At 42.2% G+C, this 16985-nt stretch overlaps 1 protein-coding gene across 2 annotated transcripts in view; it reads right to left on the reverse strand.

Moving 5' to 3' along the window:
• Positions 1 to 871: 871 nt before the first annotated feature.
• The window catches only part of znf423 (zinc finger protein 423), a 144623-nt gene continuing 128509 nt past the window's right edge, over positions 872 to 16985 (reverse strand). For both annotated transcript variants that reach the window (XM_039762864.1, XM_039762862.1), the window contains exons 6-8: positions 7365 to 7496; positions 6948 to 7063; positions 872 to 1468 (exon numbers count right to left, since the gene is read on the reverse strand). In XM_039762864.1, the coding sequence (XP_039618798.1) occupies positions 1439 to 1468; positions 6948 to 7063; positions 7365 to 7496 (278 nt within the window). In that variant the 3' untranslated portion in view covers positions 872 to 1438. The remainder of the gene's footprint in view (positions 1469 to 6947; positions 7064 to 7364; positions 7497 to 16985) is intronic.

Genomic DNA, 16985 nt, shown 5'->3' on the forward strand with positions numbered 1-16985 from the left:
TTCAAGTCTACATTAGATGAGAACAGGCCATTCAGCCCAACAAAACTCACCAGTCCTACCCATTTCATTCTTCTACAAAAAACATTGTCTAGTTTTAAAAGTCACAAAAGTCCTATTGTCTACCACACTACTTGGTAGCTTATCCCAAGTGGCTATGATTCACTATGTAAAGATGTTCCTAAAGAAAAATGCCTATAAAATAAAGAGTCTGAAAGTCAGAATAGGGTCATCTTAGGACCCTTTCGTGGTAAAACACCTTCCACCTTTCAAACTTCTCCAGGTTTGAATGTGAGCAGACTGGATGTTGGACGTTGATTTTTTAATACAAGCTAAGAGTAAAATGGTCACTTCTGTTGATTAATTTTTGTTGTGTTGTGGTTATTTTGACACTCTTGTGGCTTTATGGTAGTATTATAAGTCGAGTGATATTTCCATAGTGCATTTCCCAATATTGAACCTGGTCAGCTTGTGGAGCTAGTGTTCACTGCTGGGCACAGTTTGAATTCTAGTCTAGGTCTGTGTGGAGTCTGCATGTTATTTTGTGTCCACGTAGGCCCCGGAAATGTGCAGGTTAAATGACTGGCGAATAGGAATGTGGGGTGACTCACATACTTGTACATGATGGCATCGGGACAGGGTATGGCTCCTCTTCAACCAAGAATTGGAAAAAGAGGGTTTTGGAAATGAAAGGGTGAACTGATGTGGCCTTTCGTGGTCCATTTTCTTCTCAGTGGTTGTAAGAAGTGAATTCACCAATCAACATTATAGAGTAAGCACCAAGTCAAACTTAAGACTCAAGTGGACCAGTTGCCATGGCAGACTTTCCCTTTGCCATGCATGGCCACCCAGACAATGAAAACAACGAACAGCGCATCAGGCCACACAGGCTGTACGGACCTCTTTATTTGACAAGTTATTGCAATCAGCTTTCATTCACATTTATAAAGGAAAACACCATTGAGTCGCACTGGAAGCCAAGTGCACGTCACCATTGGCAACAGTCCTGTGAACGGGCCAATCCAATCAAAGCCTTAGTCTTTCTGGACTTACAAAAAGGAAAAGAAAAAATAAAAAATAAAGAAAAAAAGGATAAAAGGAGACTTTGCAAATAGTAAATACAGTCGGTAAGCAGTCACATCACGGCACGAGAAGCGCGACTACCCAAGAAAACAAGAAGCGAACATAGGACACAAACGCAAATGGCTCTAGGGGCGGGAGAGGAGCCTCCCAAAAAGCACTACTCAAAGCAGGACAGGAGAAAATACTGTGTGGAGAATACTTTGAATATCATTCCGAGCTGCTCCCAGCAGCGTCCTGTGGCCAGATCACTGGAGTCTTCATCTGGGCTGCAAACGACACTTTGATTGGATGCCATGCTTCGCGGCTGTCCCCCCTGCCAAGTCCTGTCAAGTGTGCAGGAGAGGCAGCGTCCAGCAGCTCACTGTGCATGCTGACTCAGCGTGTGGTTCTGCAAGAGAGAGAGAAAGAGAGAGATGAGAGAGAGGAGAGTGAGTGGGTTACCCAGGTAGGCCTAGGACAGGAAATTGAGGCTACACACTGGGACAAGCAGAAATTCGACAAGAACAGCATTTGTTGCAGAACGCTTTAGAGTGACATGAATCTCTGGACTGAAGAAGGCATAGGCTTAACATTACACGGGGTTAGACTGAAACACCATAATAAGATCACATTCTCAAACCCACTTCATCAAATTCAGGGTCATGACTTGCTGGAGATAGACTTGAGCTTGAGATGGGTTTCCAAACAACTGTCATCATCACATCTGGTCGGATTCACATGTAATTTCTCCGATATTTGATGGGTGTTATGAGGACAGTGTAATAATAATATGCTAAAAATATGTAATTAGAAAAAAAAATGTAGAAACTTACTACAGGTTAGATGTAGTAATGATAAAAATCGGAAAGGAGGAGGACTCGCTCTCTATGTGAACACAAGGTGGTGCAACCCTGGACATGTAAACGTCAAAATCCCCACTTGCTGCAGGGACATCGAACTGTTGGCCGTAAGTCTGTGTCCCTACTGCTTGCCCAGAGAGTTTGGACACGTCATTATTGTTATTGTTTACATCCCTCCTCGGGCGGATGTGGAGATAGCAAGTGACATCATCCACGCCGCTGTTGCTAAATTACAAACGCAGCACCCCGAGGCTCTTATGCTAATCTCTGGGGACTTTAACCATGTGACGCTGGACAAAATATTTCCTGCCTTCTCCCAGTAGGTGGACTGTTGCACCCAGGGAAATAGGACTATTGACCTACTGTATGCAAACGTTAAAGACGCATACAGCGCCACCCCACTGCCTGCGCTTGGGAAAGCAGATCATAACCTGGTTCTGCTTCAGCCTCACTACAAACCAAGAGTGAGGGAGTTACCTACAACTACACACTCATTCAGGAAGTGGTCCCCTTAGGCAGAGCAGGCTCTGAGAGACTGCTTTGGAACTACAGACTGGGATATCCAGCAGGGATCATATAGTGAGAACATTGAAGAGGTTGTTGACTGCACTACTGACTACATCAACTTCTGTATGGACATTTTAGTTCCAGCAAGAACAGTACGCTGCTATACTAACAACAAGCCATGGATTACAAGTGACATCAAGAGCCTTTTGAACCAAAAGAAAAGGGCTTTTAAAGGCAGTGATCAGCATGAGCTCAAGCGCGTTCAGAAGGAACTCAGAGTCTAGCTCAGGGAGGCGAAGGAGCAGTACAGGAGAAAGCTGGTGCAGAAGTTGCAGAATAACAGCATGAAGGAAGTGTGGGATGGGATGAAGATCATCACTGGCTGCAGCTCGATGCAGGGTGCCACCATCGAGAGAGATGTGGAGAGAGCAAACCTTAACAGGTTTGACCACCCTAACCCACTCTCACCTCAGAGTACTGCATCCTTCACCCATCCTTCTGTTGATACCAGCATATGAGAGAGTTTTCCCCCACCCACAATTACAGCAGCCCAGGTAAGCAGAGAGCTGAGGAGACTTTGTGCCAGCAAAGCAGCGGGTCCAGATGGTGTATCACCACGACTGCTGAAGGCCTGTGCGTTGGAGCTGGGAAATCCTCTACAGCACATCTTCAACCTGAGCCTGGAACAGGGGAAGAGTCCTGAGGCTTTGGAAAACATCTTGCATCACCCCAGTCCCAAAGGTATCACGTTCTGGTGAGCTGAATGACTTCCAGCCTGTCGCTCTGACGTCACATGTGATGTGCTGCTTCACCACCTGAAGCCAAAGGTCTTCCATGCCCTCGACTCTCTGCAGTTCGCATACCAGAAGAAGGTGGGAGTGGAGGATGTCATCATCTATATGCTACACCGATCCCTCTCCCACTTGGACAGAGGCAGTGGTGCTGTAAGAATTATGTTTCTGGACTTCTCTAGCGCCTTCAACACCATCCAACCTCTGCTCCTTAGGGACAAGCTGACAGAGATGGCAGTAGAGTCATACCTGGTGGCATGGATCGTGGAGTATCTTACAGACTGACCTCAGTATGTGCGTCTCAGGAACTGCAGGTCTGACATTGTGGTCAGCAGCACAGGAGTGCCGCAGGGGACTGTACTTTCTCCGGTGCTGTTCAGCCTATATGCATCAGACTTCCAATACAACTCGGAGTCCTGCCATGTGCAAAAGTTTTCTGATGACACTGCTATCGTGGGCTACATCAGGAGTGGGCAGAAGGAGGAGTATAGGAAGTTAATCACGGACTTTGTTGAATGGTGCAACTCAAACCACCTACACCTGAACACCAGCAAAACCAAGGAGCTGGTAGTGGATTTTAGGAGCCCCAGGCCCCTCCCGGACCCTGTGATCATCAGAGGAGACTGTGTGCAGAGGGTGCAGACCTATAAATACCTGGGAGTGCAGCTGGATGATAAATTGGACTGGACTGCCAATACTGATGCTCTGTGCAAGAGAGGACAGAGCCAACTATACTTCCTTAGAAGGCTGGCGTCCTTCAACATCTGCAGTAAGATGCTGCAGATGTTCTATCAGACGGTTGTGGTGAGCGCTCTCTTCTACACGGTGGTGTGCTGGGGAGGCAGCTTAAAAAAGAGGGACACCACACACCTAGACAAACTGGCGAGGAAGGCAGGCTCTATTGTAGGCACAGAGCTGGACAGTTTGACATATGTGGCAGAGTGACGGGTGCTGAGCAGGCTCCTGTCATTAATGGAAAATCCACTGCATCCACTGAACAGGATCATCTCCAGACAGAGGAGCAGCTTCAGTGACAGTCCTGCTCCACTGACAGACTGAGGAGATCGTTCCTCCCACACGCTATGCGACTCTTGAATTCCACCCCATGTGGATAAACGTTAACACTACACAAGATTATAGACTGTTATTCCTGCCTTGCACTCTCTCCTTGCATTTTTTAACTTGCACTGCGCTTTCATTGCTCTTTAATTAATGTTGTTTTTATCAGTATGCTGCTGCTGGAGTATGTGAATTTCCCCTTGGGGATTAATAAAGTATCTATCTATCTATCATGCAGAACAAGAAAAAAAGTTTATGATATAACAGATCCCAATAGTGAACAATGCTGTACAACAACAATTCTCATGTTACTTATGTCGTATAATCCACCTGTCAGGTATCCATTTGTATGCTCAAAATGTGCAAAACTGTTGAGCAATGAATGAGCGGGAGAGGCAAGTCTTCAATTCAAAGCACTGTACTATGGGAGTGTTTTATTCTGTTTGTCATGTATGCTGCCTTTTTAGCAAGTAGCTATTTATATTTGTAGCAAGAAATGCATGCGTTTTGGACATTTTCAGCAAATGACTAGATAACGGATAATGCAACCTGAGTAATGTGAGAAGGATTTTTTAGCATTGTTTGCCATTGCAGAGCATTGGTCATCATTAGGTTCTTTTATATCATAAACTTTCTTCTCTCATTCTGAATGAAAAGATGAGATAAAAAAAATTCTCAGTCATTACTACAAACTACATGGGGTAAGTTTACATATATGAAAACATCAGTTTTGAATGGAGTACTCCTTTAAAGGGAAATTCAAATTTACACTCGTCACTCATGTAAGCATTAGGATTGTCTCACGGGAGCTGGTTGACGGAAATATAGGGGTGAGACGCAGGGTGTAACACAGCCACTAATGCTTCCTTTCCCATGTTTAGAATGGAGAAAAAGCCACAGAAAGAAGCCTGAAGTCACTACCCCCCATGTCCATCAAGCCCCACCCCTTCCTCTCCTGAACATATTTAAGCAGACACCACACCAGAAGATGGTGTTCACTTGGGTAGCAGCTTCCAGGAAGGATGGAGCTTCTGACCTTCAGAAGCCCAACTCTTAAGGCTTTTATAATGCGCCAACTGCAACCAATTTTCTTCTTTATTTTTGCTCTCATTTCAACTGGGACTTTAAATAGGAACTCCCTAGAGGCTCCAACTCTTTATCCATTTGCTTTGATTTATTTTACCAACTCATTTTTTGCATCTTGTACTAATTAAGCTATTAAATTTGACTTTACTTAGTAATGATTTTCGGATGAGGTGCTATTTGGCAAGTAAGATTTTATTCAGACTTTGGTTGGTGGAGTACATATTTCAGCTGGGTTTGGATTCAAACCGTTGGTGCTGTAGTTCAGGTTGGGTTAGGCTCAGACAGAATATTCTCAGGCCATGTTCAGGTCGAATTACAGCTTGGGCTGGAGCCTACCCTAGTGGCATCAACTGCAAGGCAGAAACCAACTGGGAGCCAGTCCATAGGCTTGATCATGCGCGTACATCCACATGGGGCCAATTTAAAATCACCAATTAACTTAACATGTCTGTCTTTAAAACACAGGAGTAAAATCCACATAGACATGGGGTGAACACAGAGAGCAACCTGGCATGGTTCTGAATGCAAAATGCTGGATCTGTAAGGCAGCACGGCCTGCAACTATGTTGCACTTGAAGCACCAGATTATTTGTGGTAGAATGGAGCTGTGGTGGTGAGCAGAACAACTCGGGGTATACTGAAGTGCCACCCATGTCTTAAGGACACACATGCTTTATGATGAATTAAGAAGATTATAAACTCTCATCTAAATGCTTTACGAGACACAGAGAAAATGACCAGGTGACTCTAAGCTGAGGTGCCCCGGTGACACTTCTCTATCCAGGCCATTTCTTTGTTAACCACTTCCACATTTTGCTTACTTTCTCCTTAAGTCAGACCAGACAATGGAGACAAGATATCCCTGACCGCAGACACACTATGTAGGAGTGGATGGTTTCAACACCCTGAGCTTTACACAGAAGAGCCCTGCTCAATACACTTCTTCACATCATGACCAAAGAGAACAATGAAAGCAGGTCCACTTCACCTTACTGTGAAACTGAAGCCACAGCAAGCTTCCAGAAGGATGGACCATCACTACACCTTTTGCAGAATTTCTCTTGAGATCACTCGCGCAGAAATCATTGGCAGAACTATTTACTAGCAAAGAAGGCAACTGTGTTCAAACAAAGGCACACAAGCGGGGGGCGCCAGAGCCCCCCAGGGGGAGAATTAAAACCAACAAAGTGAAAAGATCAGCCATCCTGCATGTGAGTGACAGCACGGCACGGGGGTATTAATGGAGGTAGGGAGGCGGGGGGAAGCTGGCAGAGACAAAGCATCTCCACTGCCTGACAAAGCGCTCCGGCAGTCGCCTCACACAGAGCCATTACTTATTTACGGCCATGTCTCTGCAGTATTAATGCGCTGCTACACAGAGGCCGGGCAATATCCCAATCATCATACTGTCTTTCTCTGAGACGCCGTGCTGACATCCAGATTTCAGTGAGCGCAGCCAAGACCCGACAATCTGTAGCAATGTCCCAGTTAAAGAAAGGGTGAGAGGAGTAGCGAGGCTCAAGACAAATCAATGGCTGCTTCAGAAAGCTTAGGCCTCCAGAGCATCTACTAGCTTACCACATACCTGCAGTTCAGTCTGAAAGAAGAACTTCTGTGGACACTGGGCACAGTCGTAGATTTTGTCCTCTTGACCGTGTACTGCAAAGATGTGCTGCTGCAGCTTGTTGGCCTGGACAAAGACTGTGAGAGATGCAAATGTTACAAAAGCAGCTGCTTAGTTCTGAACCTTTCACACTATTATAATTATTGCATTCTGTCTGTAACTTTATTAATGGTGAGTTACAATATATTATTCATCAACATTGCTTATAACATGTTTTTTAACAATTGAAGCACAGGCAGATTAAGGGATGCCATGGTGAGCTAAAGGTGGGGATTGAACTGGCAGCCTTGTGGTTTCAAGCCCATTTTCTTAGCCACAACATATTGCCTTCCACTTCAAAAGAGTCCCTCCCTCATCCCTGTACAGAGCCCACCCTACCTGTGAAACACACTGGGCACTTGAAGGTCCCACCCATGCCCTCAAAACTGTGTTCAATCAGGTGGCACAGCAGCTTTGCCGGAGAGTCAAACGTCTGCTTGCACAGCTTACAGTCATGGTTGATCCCCTCCTCTGCAAAAGATCCAGACAATATCAAGTTACTGGAAGCTGAGAAACAGCAAAAGGGACATGGTCTACCCATTAAAACTGACAAAGGACAATGGAGGGCAGCAAGATAATATGGTTTTGTTCTCAAGCAACCCATGACAGGCCTTCAATGTTTAATATTTTGACATTTAAAGGATTTTACTCCGTTCTGGATTATTTGTCTAAACTTGTTTTGCATATGCACTTTGATAGTTTACAGTTACATTCCCAAAAAAACTCACCAAAACACATCAAATTGCCTGTGCGTTTTGGAAAATTAAAAAAAAATGAAAACAGATGGGACGTAAATTGTATATACCGTAACCCATAAACTTCACAAAGTGGCTATCCCGGCAGCATCGGGCACAATAATCCTGGATATGAAGCCAATTCAAGAGCCAATTCTGGCTGTGTCCATAATACTACTTTTTCGTTTTTAAAAATTCAGATATTATAGCCTCCGTTTTCACATTTTGTCCACACTACCGTGACAAAACGGGAGACTTCTGAAAATGCTCTCCAGAGCTGTATATTTCTGAACCAACTCAGCACTGCAGATTCAATGGATGTAAACGTAAACTTTTGAAAACGCAGACTGTAATCACTTTTTGATTGGTTTGTACTTAATACATGGCCCTTCCCTGACCAGATCCTGGTCATTACCATCTGTCATTCCCTGATTGTTCACCCTTCATGGAAGAAAACCATATTCCAACATAATTGACACAAAGGAGTTGCCTTCCACAGAATGTAATGTTGGATATAGTAAATATTCTTGTACTCCGCTGGTAGCACTGCAATCAGTGCCACCTAAAGAGCTCTGTTATGCCCCATCAGAGGAGCTGATCACCCAAGGAAGGAATGGCTGAAAATCTAGAGCAAGGATAAAAGTTACGAGATTGTCAGAGGATGGAAGAGGCAAAGATCTGGAGCGAAGATAAAAGTAAGGTGGAAAGCATTCAGACCTGGCCAGACTCCATGTAATGAGAAATCCCCAGTCATTTTGATACAAGTTACATGAGCTGTTGCATCTCATTGGTGAGTTCATGTGCTGTGACATTTTGGGTACAACAGACAACTGGCTAAAATCCTAAGATGATACTTTAATGCTGTATGGATTTCATTTTAGTGGAAAAAGCAGGAAGGGGACTAGAGATTTAGATGTATGAGTAACAGTGAAAAAGTGAGCACAGTACAATTAAAACTAAATGTGTGGTCCAGACATTGAAATGTGGCTGAATGTGTCCACATTACTGCCCAAGAAGATAATCCTGGCTGAGAGAGCAACAGAAACAATTCCTTCTTAATGATGAATGCTGGCGACTTCAAACAAGGAAACAAACGTCATTGAGCATGTTCTGTTCATGGACACTATAAGCTGGACCTACTCTACAGTACTGTCATGTTTGAGTATTGTTGTTAGCCAAATACAATCATTCATGGGCACAATTTACCCATCTTTTGAATGGCTACTCCCAGCATGATAATGTACCATATCACAAAGTAACAGTCATTTCAAACTGGCTTCATGGACATGACAATGAGTTTAGTGTTTTACAATGATCTCCTCAGTGAGTGTACATAACAGACAGACCTAATGATAAAAATAACATACAGCATTGTTGGATAAAATGATCTGCGATGTCGCACTGTTATACAACAAGAGCCCAACTTGACAAAATTAAATGGTACAACATCACAAAACCAGCATCCTAGGTTCAAATCCCAGGCTCAGTTATTGTCCATGTGTCTTCTCTGCTACTGTGGTTTTTATCCCACACCTCCAAAGACATGCAGATTACGTTAACTGGAGATTGTAAATTACCTAACCAAAACCCAAACCGATACCCCCTCTAACTTATTTCCTTACAGGATCCAATGACATGGAGACTTTAAACTGGCATATATTTGTGCATTCAGGGTTGGCCTTACACTTGGTCATTCATTCATTCTTTCAAAGATGTAGTCTTTATTATGTAGCAGGGACATAACCAGCCACTTTATCATTGAAATTCCAATGCTTTAACAACTAGACCATGGTGCCTGACTGCTTCTTTACTATATAGATATAAAAGACAGCATAGATACATCGATATGGAAGATTAGACAGACAGACAGACAGATAGATATGCAGCCACGATATAACAGATAGACAGACAGACAGAAAGAAGGTAGATATTTTGAAAAAACTACAATCATAATGTTACAAGCCTTTTGCGGTTAACTTGCATTTTAGTCCACCGCTCCTGTGGCTTTCCCACAGATTTTGTGTGAAGATTTCATCACATTCAGACCATGTTGACAAGGAATGGAGCCACAGAGTTTCTAGAAGAAGTAAATAGAACCAGGAGAGATGTGTGCGCTAAAACATGATGCTCATTCTATACACTTTTAGGAAAACACAGAAAAATGGGGGGAAAGATGCTGAAACAATAAACCAAAGGAAAAGACCATTGAGATAATTTTCCCCATAGCTAACTGCACACTGACCTTCATTTTCATCTCAGACAGATTTTTCCATCCCTTAGACTGACTGATCATAGACATCATTCCCCGAAGTGAGAGGGATGGCACATGGAGTAAATAAATGTTTTTCCCGGAGATTTATTCTATATTTGAACTGTCTGGTAGTATTGCACTTGAATGCTTGCATCATCTTCGGGTTATGCACTTCATAGGTGAGTTCAGGGCTACTATAGTTAGAAAAAAGAATCCCCACCCTGCTTTTGTTTCTTACTTTGGTCATCCATAATATTTCACAGAAAAAACTGCAGTGGTTAAAATACACTGGAAAGTAATTAATCCTAGGGGAGTTTGGCAGCCCCTTCCTCCTATTTCCCCAGTGGCAAAGAACCAGCTAACCCCAGCATCTTCTCAATTAGGTCTGATCTGCACATTTCAGGTGCCTGCTGCTGGCAGTCAGGACAATACAGAACTCTCCAGGGAGGCAGCCAGTCTCCCAAAGCCAGGCTGAAGGCTTGTTACCATAGCAACGGAGCGAGCAGAGCAATGCCACTGACCAAGCACAGGAGCCCACAACAGTGTTATCACTGGAATGGGCAAGACCTGGCCCAGCTGCTTCGGAAGCCTTTCATTTCAGTTAAATGATAAAGGGTGTAAAAGGGAAGTTGTGACTGTATAAAGAAAAGGGATAGGGTGACCATCACAGTTTTCTTTCTTTTCCCAAACTCGTGTAGCAAATACTGGAGTTAGCATAAACAAAAATGTCAAGTCCACCGGTGCAAAAAACTTCAAGTATACTTTTAGACTTTCTCTTTGCAGAGTTAAACAACATCACCACTTCACCACAGAACAGATATCTGTGAGAAAGTTAGAATTACACAAACACAACTCTTCATCACCACCAAAAAAAAAGAGGCCAAGTTTTGATACCCCTGCTGAAAAAAGGCGCGCCCAATTTACGGCGAGTCCTTCCGCTCAGCATTCCTCCTAAGAGGACGGCAGCATTGTCAGCGGACAGGCGGCCGTAAATTATTTGCCAGGACTGAAAGCAAACAGGAGCAGCAGCGGGGAGCTAATAATGTGCCTCCAGCTGTTCCAGTTAACCTGCAAATGTGTCTGTTTGCACCTCAGGAGAGGGGGAGTGGAAGGGAGGAGGGATGGGAGACGGGATCCACTAGGCCAAGGCGGCTCGCACTGCATCCTCCAAAGCTGCAGGAGTGACCTTGCCATTTTCAAGCTGGGCATAGACTTATGCTTGCATGTAAGAGGGAGATGGAACAAGAGTAAGAGAAACCGAATAGAGAGCAACAGAGAGAAGATGGGGAGACAGAAATGGACAGTGAGAAAAAAAGAGGGGATGAAACAAGTAATTGGGTTAAGTAACATATCATTTAAAGTTGGAGTTTTAACTAGATACAAATATATCAACCTCTGTCTAAAATATATTAGATTCACATTTAGGAGCAAATTAAAAATGTTCATTTCTCTATTGAAAAGTGAATGGTGGCCAGTGAGGTTTCTTATTAAAAACAAGACAACTTTATGACAACTAAAAATGGGATGTAGCTTTATAGCTATTGTGTCATGCATGGATTTTGCATGTTATAATGTAACAGATGGAGGTTTAATATAGATTTTCACATGAATTTCATATCTGTATTCTTACTTTCCTGCTACTGTTTAAAAAAAATCATCAAGACAACTAGAGAAGTCAACGGCTAACTGGAGCCAGTGACAGGCTATTAAAATCTTCACAGACACCACATTTACCTGTGCACACTATGGAATAAAAGATGAGTTCTTCTCTTTCAGAGATTTTATTTGTCATTGTCTGGCTGGACATACAGTGGGTACTCCAAAATTTATTTTCTAAGAATATTAGTGGCTTGATTATTTTAGAGTGTATGGAATATTCTTTCATTGTCTGTTTTTGAATTTAAATATCTACTTATATTTTGCAATCTTTCTGTTGCGTCTTTGATGATGACATCCATTGCTGGTTTGAATTCTCCACTCAGCATACAGTAGCTACATAAAAGCATGCGCAATTCCAGCACAATCCTCCCCTGGAATTTTTTTCAAAAGAAGGTACAATCATCAATCAGTACTAATCAACCTCAAACCTGGACTGCACAGAACTGAATGTGGACCCCAGGCATAATCCTACTGGTTTTCACTAATTGAAATATTTTGTAAAATACTTTTTTTTTTGTAGTTTAATGGGAATCCCTGTCCATATGTATTTACTAAGACTGATCAAGTAGTTAATTAACAAATTAATTAATAAAGAAGAAATCATTACTTTAAAAATTATGTAAATGACATCTTTTATGATGTAATACTGTTTATGAATAATTATATTTTAAAGTATACGGTGACAGACTAAGGAGCCCAGTGCACTATATTGTTCTGATTCATGTTGTAAATGAAAAATTTACACCAGGGATATTTAAGTACATGATAATGCCGCCACTTCAGCACCACTACCTAAACCTGTGGCAGTATTTGGGGGGGGGGTTTGCACAATGACAAATGAACCTTGAGTGCACCTGTAGTGTTCCTGTGGCTTTCACATACAGATGTTCAAAATGATGGAAGAAATCAAATCAGAGCTAAGGTACAATGAAGACAATCAGTCCTGTGCATAACTGCATGTCAAAGAGAATACTCAGAGTCATTTATTATGACACAGCATAAACAACAAGCCCCGGATTACTAAGGAGCTATAAGGCCTCCTGAATAAGGAAAAGAGAGCATTCAAATCCGGTGACAAAGAGGCTCTGAAGGACATGAAGTGTCCGCTAAAGAAAAAAGTGGAGTGAAAAAAGGGATGCTTATAAAGCTAGAAAACAAACTCCCATAGAATAACATGAAGGATGTCTGGAATGGACTGGGTATAATTACTGGACTCAAGCAAACTAGGGCTCAGGTGCTAGAGGTGGATGTGGACAAAGCTAATGCCCTGAACCAACTTTTTAATAGATTTCCCTCCAACTGGCACTGTCTTCCAATGACCAGTCTCCCCACACCATCCCTACTACATCAACATCTACATCTAATACCATATTAACTGGAATGGCCAGAGACAAATCCACCTTTGACCATCAGTGTGGACAGTCTATAACTGAGGACCAAGTAAGGAGACAACTGAGAAAGCTACACACAGGAAACACTATGGGATCAGATGGAGTCAGTCCGAGTTCTTAACTTTTAGGTATCCACTGTCATCTTTTCAGTCTGTCCCTAAGGCTTTAGAAAGTGACACCACTGGTGAAATATCCTGATTCATTCCTGATCGAAAGAAGGCAGGCACTTCTTCACCTAATGACTACAGACCAGTGGCACTTATGTCTCACATCATGAAGACCTTTGAGAGACTGGTCCTGGACTATACGAGCCTCTTGTGATATAAAACTTGGACCCACTGCAGTTTGCCTACAGCACAAAGACTGGAGTGGAGGATCCAACTGTCTATCTGCTCCACGAGCCTTATTCTCACCTGGACAAAGCTGACAGCACTGTGAGGGTTATGTTACTTAATTTCTCAGGTACCTTCAATATCATCCAGTCACTTCTGTTAAGGGGTAAACTCAGAGATATGCAGGTGGATGAGCCTGTGGTGTCCTGGATAATTGACTATCTGTTGGCAGATTGCAGTTTATGAGACTCAGAGACTGAGTAGGCAACAATGGGGCACCACAAGAATTCTCTGCATCTTAACATCAGCAAAACCAAGGAACTGCATATTGACCTTCACCAGGCCAAAGAGCCTCTATGTCCGGTCACTATTCAGGAAAGGATGTGGAAGTGGTCCACTTTTACAAGTACTTGGGGGGTTCACATTAATGACAGGTTAGGCTGGTCTCGGAACACGGAGAAACCACATACAAAATGGCACAGCAGTCTCTTTTTCTTAGGAGACTGCATTCCTATAATGTTTGTACTGACATCCTTTATATCTTCTATAACTCTGTGATGGCCAGTGGGATTTTCTACGCTGTAGTGCGTTAGGCTGGTAACACCTCTTCAAAAGAGGCCCACTGAATCAGCAAGCTAATTACAAGGGCAAGCTCAATTATGGGACACACTCTGGACCCCCTGGAGGTCGTAGCGAAGGAGAGATTTAAAACAAAACTGAGTGCCATTCTGAAAAATGCTGCAATCCTCTCTCTGACACAACAACACTGAGGACTATCAGCCAGCAAATCGTTCAGCAGAAGTGTGTCAAGAAACGCTATGGGAGTTTCTCTATACCAACAACAATGTGACTGTATAATACCTCACTGGAACTTTGACAGTCAAGTTAGAACTTTTCTTTTTTTAATTTTCTTGCTTTATAGTCATTCTGGTGTGTGCTCAGACCAAAGTGTGTGTAGATTTATTTATTTACTTATCTACCCATTTATGTATTTCTTTATTTAAAGAGCATCTGTAAGAAGCCAAATTTCCCCCTGGGCACAAATAAAGTTATGTCTATGATCATTTCTAAATCATTTGTAAATTTCCTCTTGGGATTAATAAAAGCATCTATCTATCTATCTATCAAAAGATGTTCATTTTGCAGGACTGAAAAACATTAACTGCTGCTTATTCCTTTGAGGATTAACTTAAAAATGACTTGAAATATCCCTTACACTGCCCTGAAATGGATTGACACCCTGTCCAGGGTTGGTTCCTGTCAAGATGGGCTTGTAATCCTAAACTTGTACCAGTAATCGAAAATGAATCAAAGTCCATTGTAGCATGCAATATGTTTCAAGGCAGGGACTGGTGCTACTGCTGCTTTATTTTCATGAATTCAAGTCTGACAGGCTGGTGCTGCATTTGCTTTATGGCTTTTCACTCTGTTATTGTACCCCCGCTACATATTTGTTTATTATGGCCTTTAATGAAAAATCTGGAGCAATTACATAATAATATACTGTATAAACTCTGTGAAATGGTTTTGTTGCCACTAATGTCCACTAAATTGATTTAGTTGAGCTGAACAAAGGAACAAAGGTCAGATGCACACACACACAAAGGAATCAGGGGGTGAGAAACACACACACTCACCCACTGAAACTCAGATACACAAAAAAGACACAGTAATAGATATGCACGGATGTATGTCGGCACAAATTAAAAGATATCAAATAAGAAGCACCTCATACTTAAACAGAGAAACAAAACACAAATAGCTACAATTAGATAGAAACAAACTCTCAAACACAAGTGCTCAGAGAGACACATGCACCCAAACGAAGACAGAGGTAGCCAGGTATACACCATTACAAAGTAAGTGGACTTGGAAACACACATACACATACAATGGTGCTCAGACAAACAATAAACACAGGGGCTGAAATGCAATACTAAATGATCCACTTACACAGAGGTGTAAAGATAACAGATACTGGAGCTGGACACACAAACACGTAGAGGCCTTTAAAATGGAGCATGGTTAACAGCACCTTTTATGAACGGAACTTTAACTCAATAGCCATCACAGATGCATGGTGGATTTGGAGACCTTTTCAATCTCCTCTCATTTGGCAAATTCAAATCATTTTGGAATTCTCTGCTATAATGCTAATATTTTCAATGTAAGCTTAATCTAATCGCTGTTCATGGTGACATGTTACATGTTGATTAGTACATACAAGTAAGCATTTCACTGTACCCTGTACACAGGACAATAATGACCCTTTGATGCACAAAAAAATATGTCTGGGTCAAATACATACATAAACACATAAACAAATTAGCACACGTGCATTCGAAAAGTCAAGCACAGAAACAAAGACACAGGCATACACCACCAGGATTGGAAACGAACACACACATGCATGCAACAGTGCTCAGATACACACAATTAAAGCATTGGCCACGATGCACAAAAACTGAGCAAAGTGCTCACACAGATGTGCAAAGGTGCACAGGCACAAACTAAAAGATCTTCACACCGTTTTTTGGTTGGGGCAAAAAAGCTTGATTCTGTATCTCTTTACACTAGATGCCGTTAGTTTCAGAGTTGATTTTAAAATTTTGCTGGTGGTTTTAAAATCAGTACATGGGTCTGCTCCAACTTATTTATCTGAAGTGTGTGCTTTACACCAGCCATCCAGAGAGCTTGGATCTACCGGTCAGCTGTCTCTTCTTGTCCCTTGTACTAAGTGCAAAACTAAGGCTGACGGGGCTTTTGCAGCTGCTGCACCTCATCTGGTGGAATTCTTTACCTCATTACCTCAACTTCAATTGAACTGTTTAACACTAGACTTAAGATGCATTTCTATTTTCTAGTTTTCCATGAACTTCAGTGAAGTTGATGTCTCCTTCCTCACAGTCATTTGTTTGTTTTCAATTTATTGCTGGTTTGTATTGTGTTTTACTGTATTTTATTCTATTTATTTTACTTATTGTATACTTTAGTGTAAAGTACTTTGGCTACAGCATTACTGATTTTGTTTTAAATGTGATCTACAAATAAATTGACATTGACAGTACCTAGTTACACAAGTAAATACTTTTGGATTCAAATGTACACGCAAAAATGCCTGTGGTTAGAAACACACTTTCAAGACTGAGCTCTCAATGAAACAGATAGTCAGACACAAATAAACACAAACAGTGGTGCTCAGACATGCAAAGGAGACACAAAGCCCAGTGGCTTACACACATTAGAACAACTGTAACGAGAATAGGCCATTTAGGCTAAAAAGTTCATCCATCCTACTCACTTAGGTTGTCTAAATTTGAAGGGCCCCTAAAGTCCTCCTCTCCACCACACTTGGCTTGGCCGTTTATTCCACGTGTCTCTGATTCTTTGCTAGAAGCATAACCTCCTAATATTTGTGTTAAATCTACCCTTAACAACTTTCTAACAGTGTCCTCATGTTTACACACCTAAAAGTATCCATTTGGTCAGAGAGAGAAAAGATGTGCACAGTTACAAACAAAAAGGTACAGGAGTCAGAAGCACACATGACGTTTTGGTTACAGAGGTACTTATAGACATACAAACACCTGCAG

Source organism: Polypterus senegalus, chromosome 9 (genome assembly GCF_016835505.1).
Source record: "Polypterus senegalus isolate Bchr_013 chromosome 9, ASM1683550v1, whole genome shotgun sequence".
NCBI lineage: Eukaryota > Metazoa > Chordata > Cladistia > Polypteriformes > Polypteridae > Polypterus > Polypterus senegalus.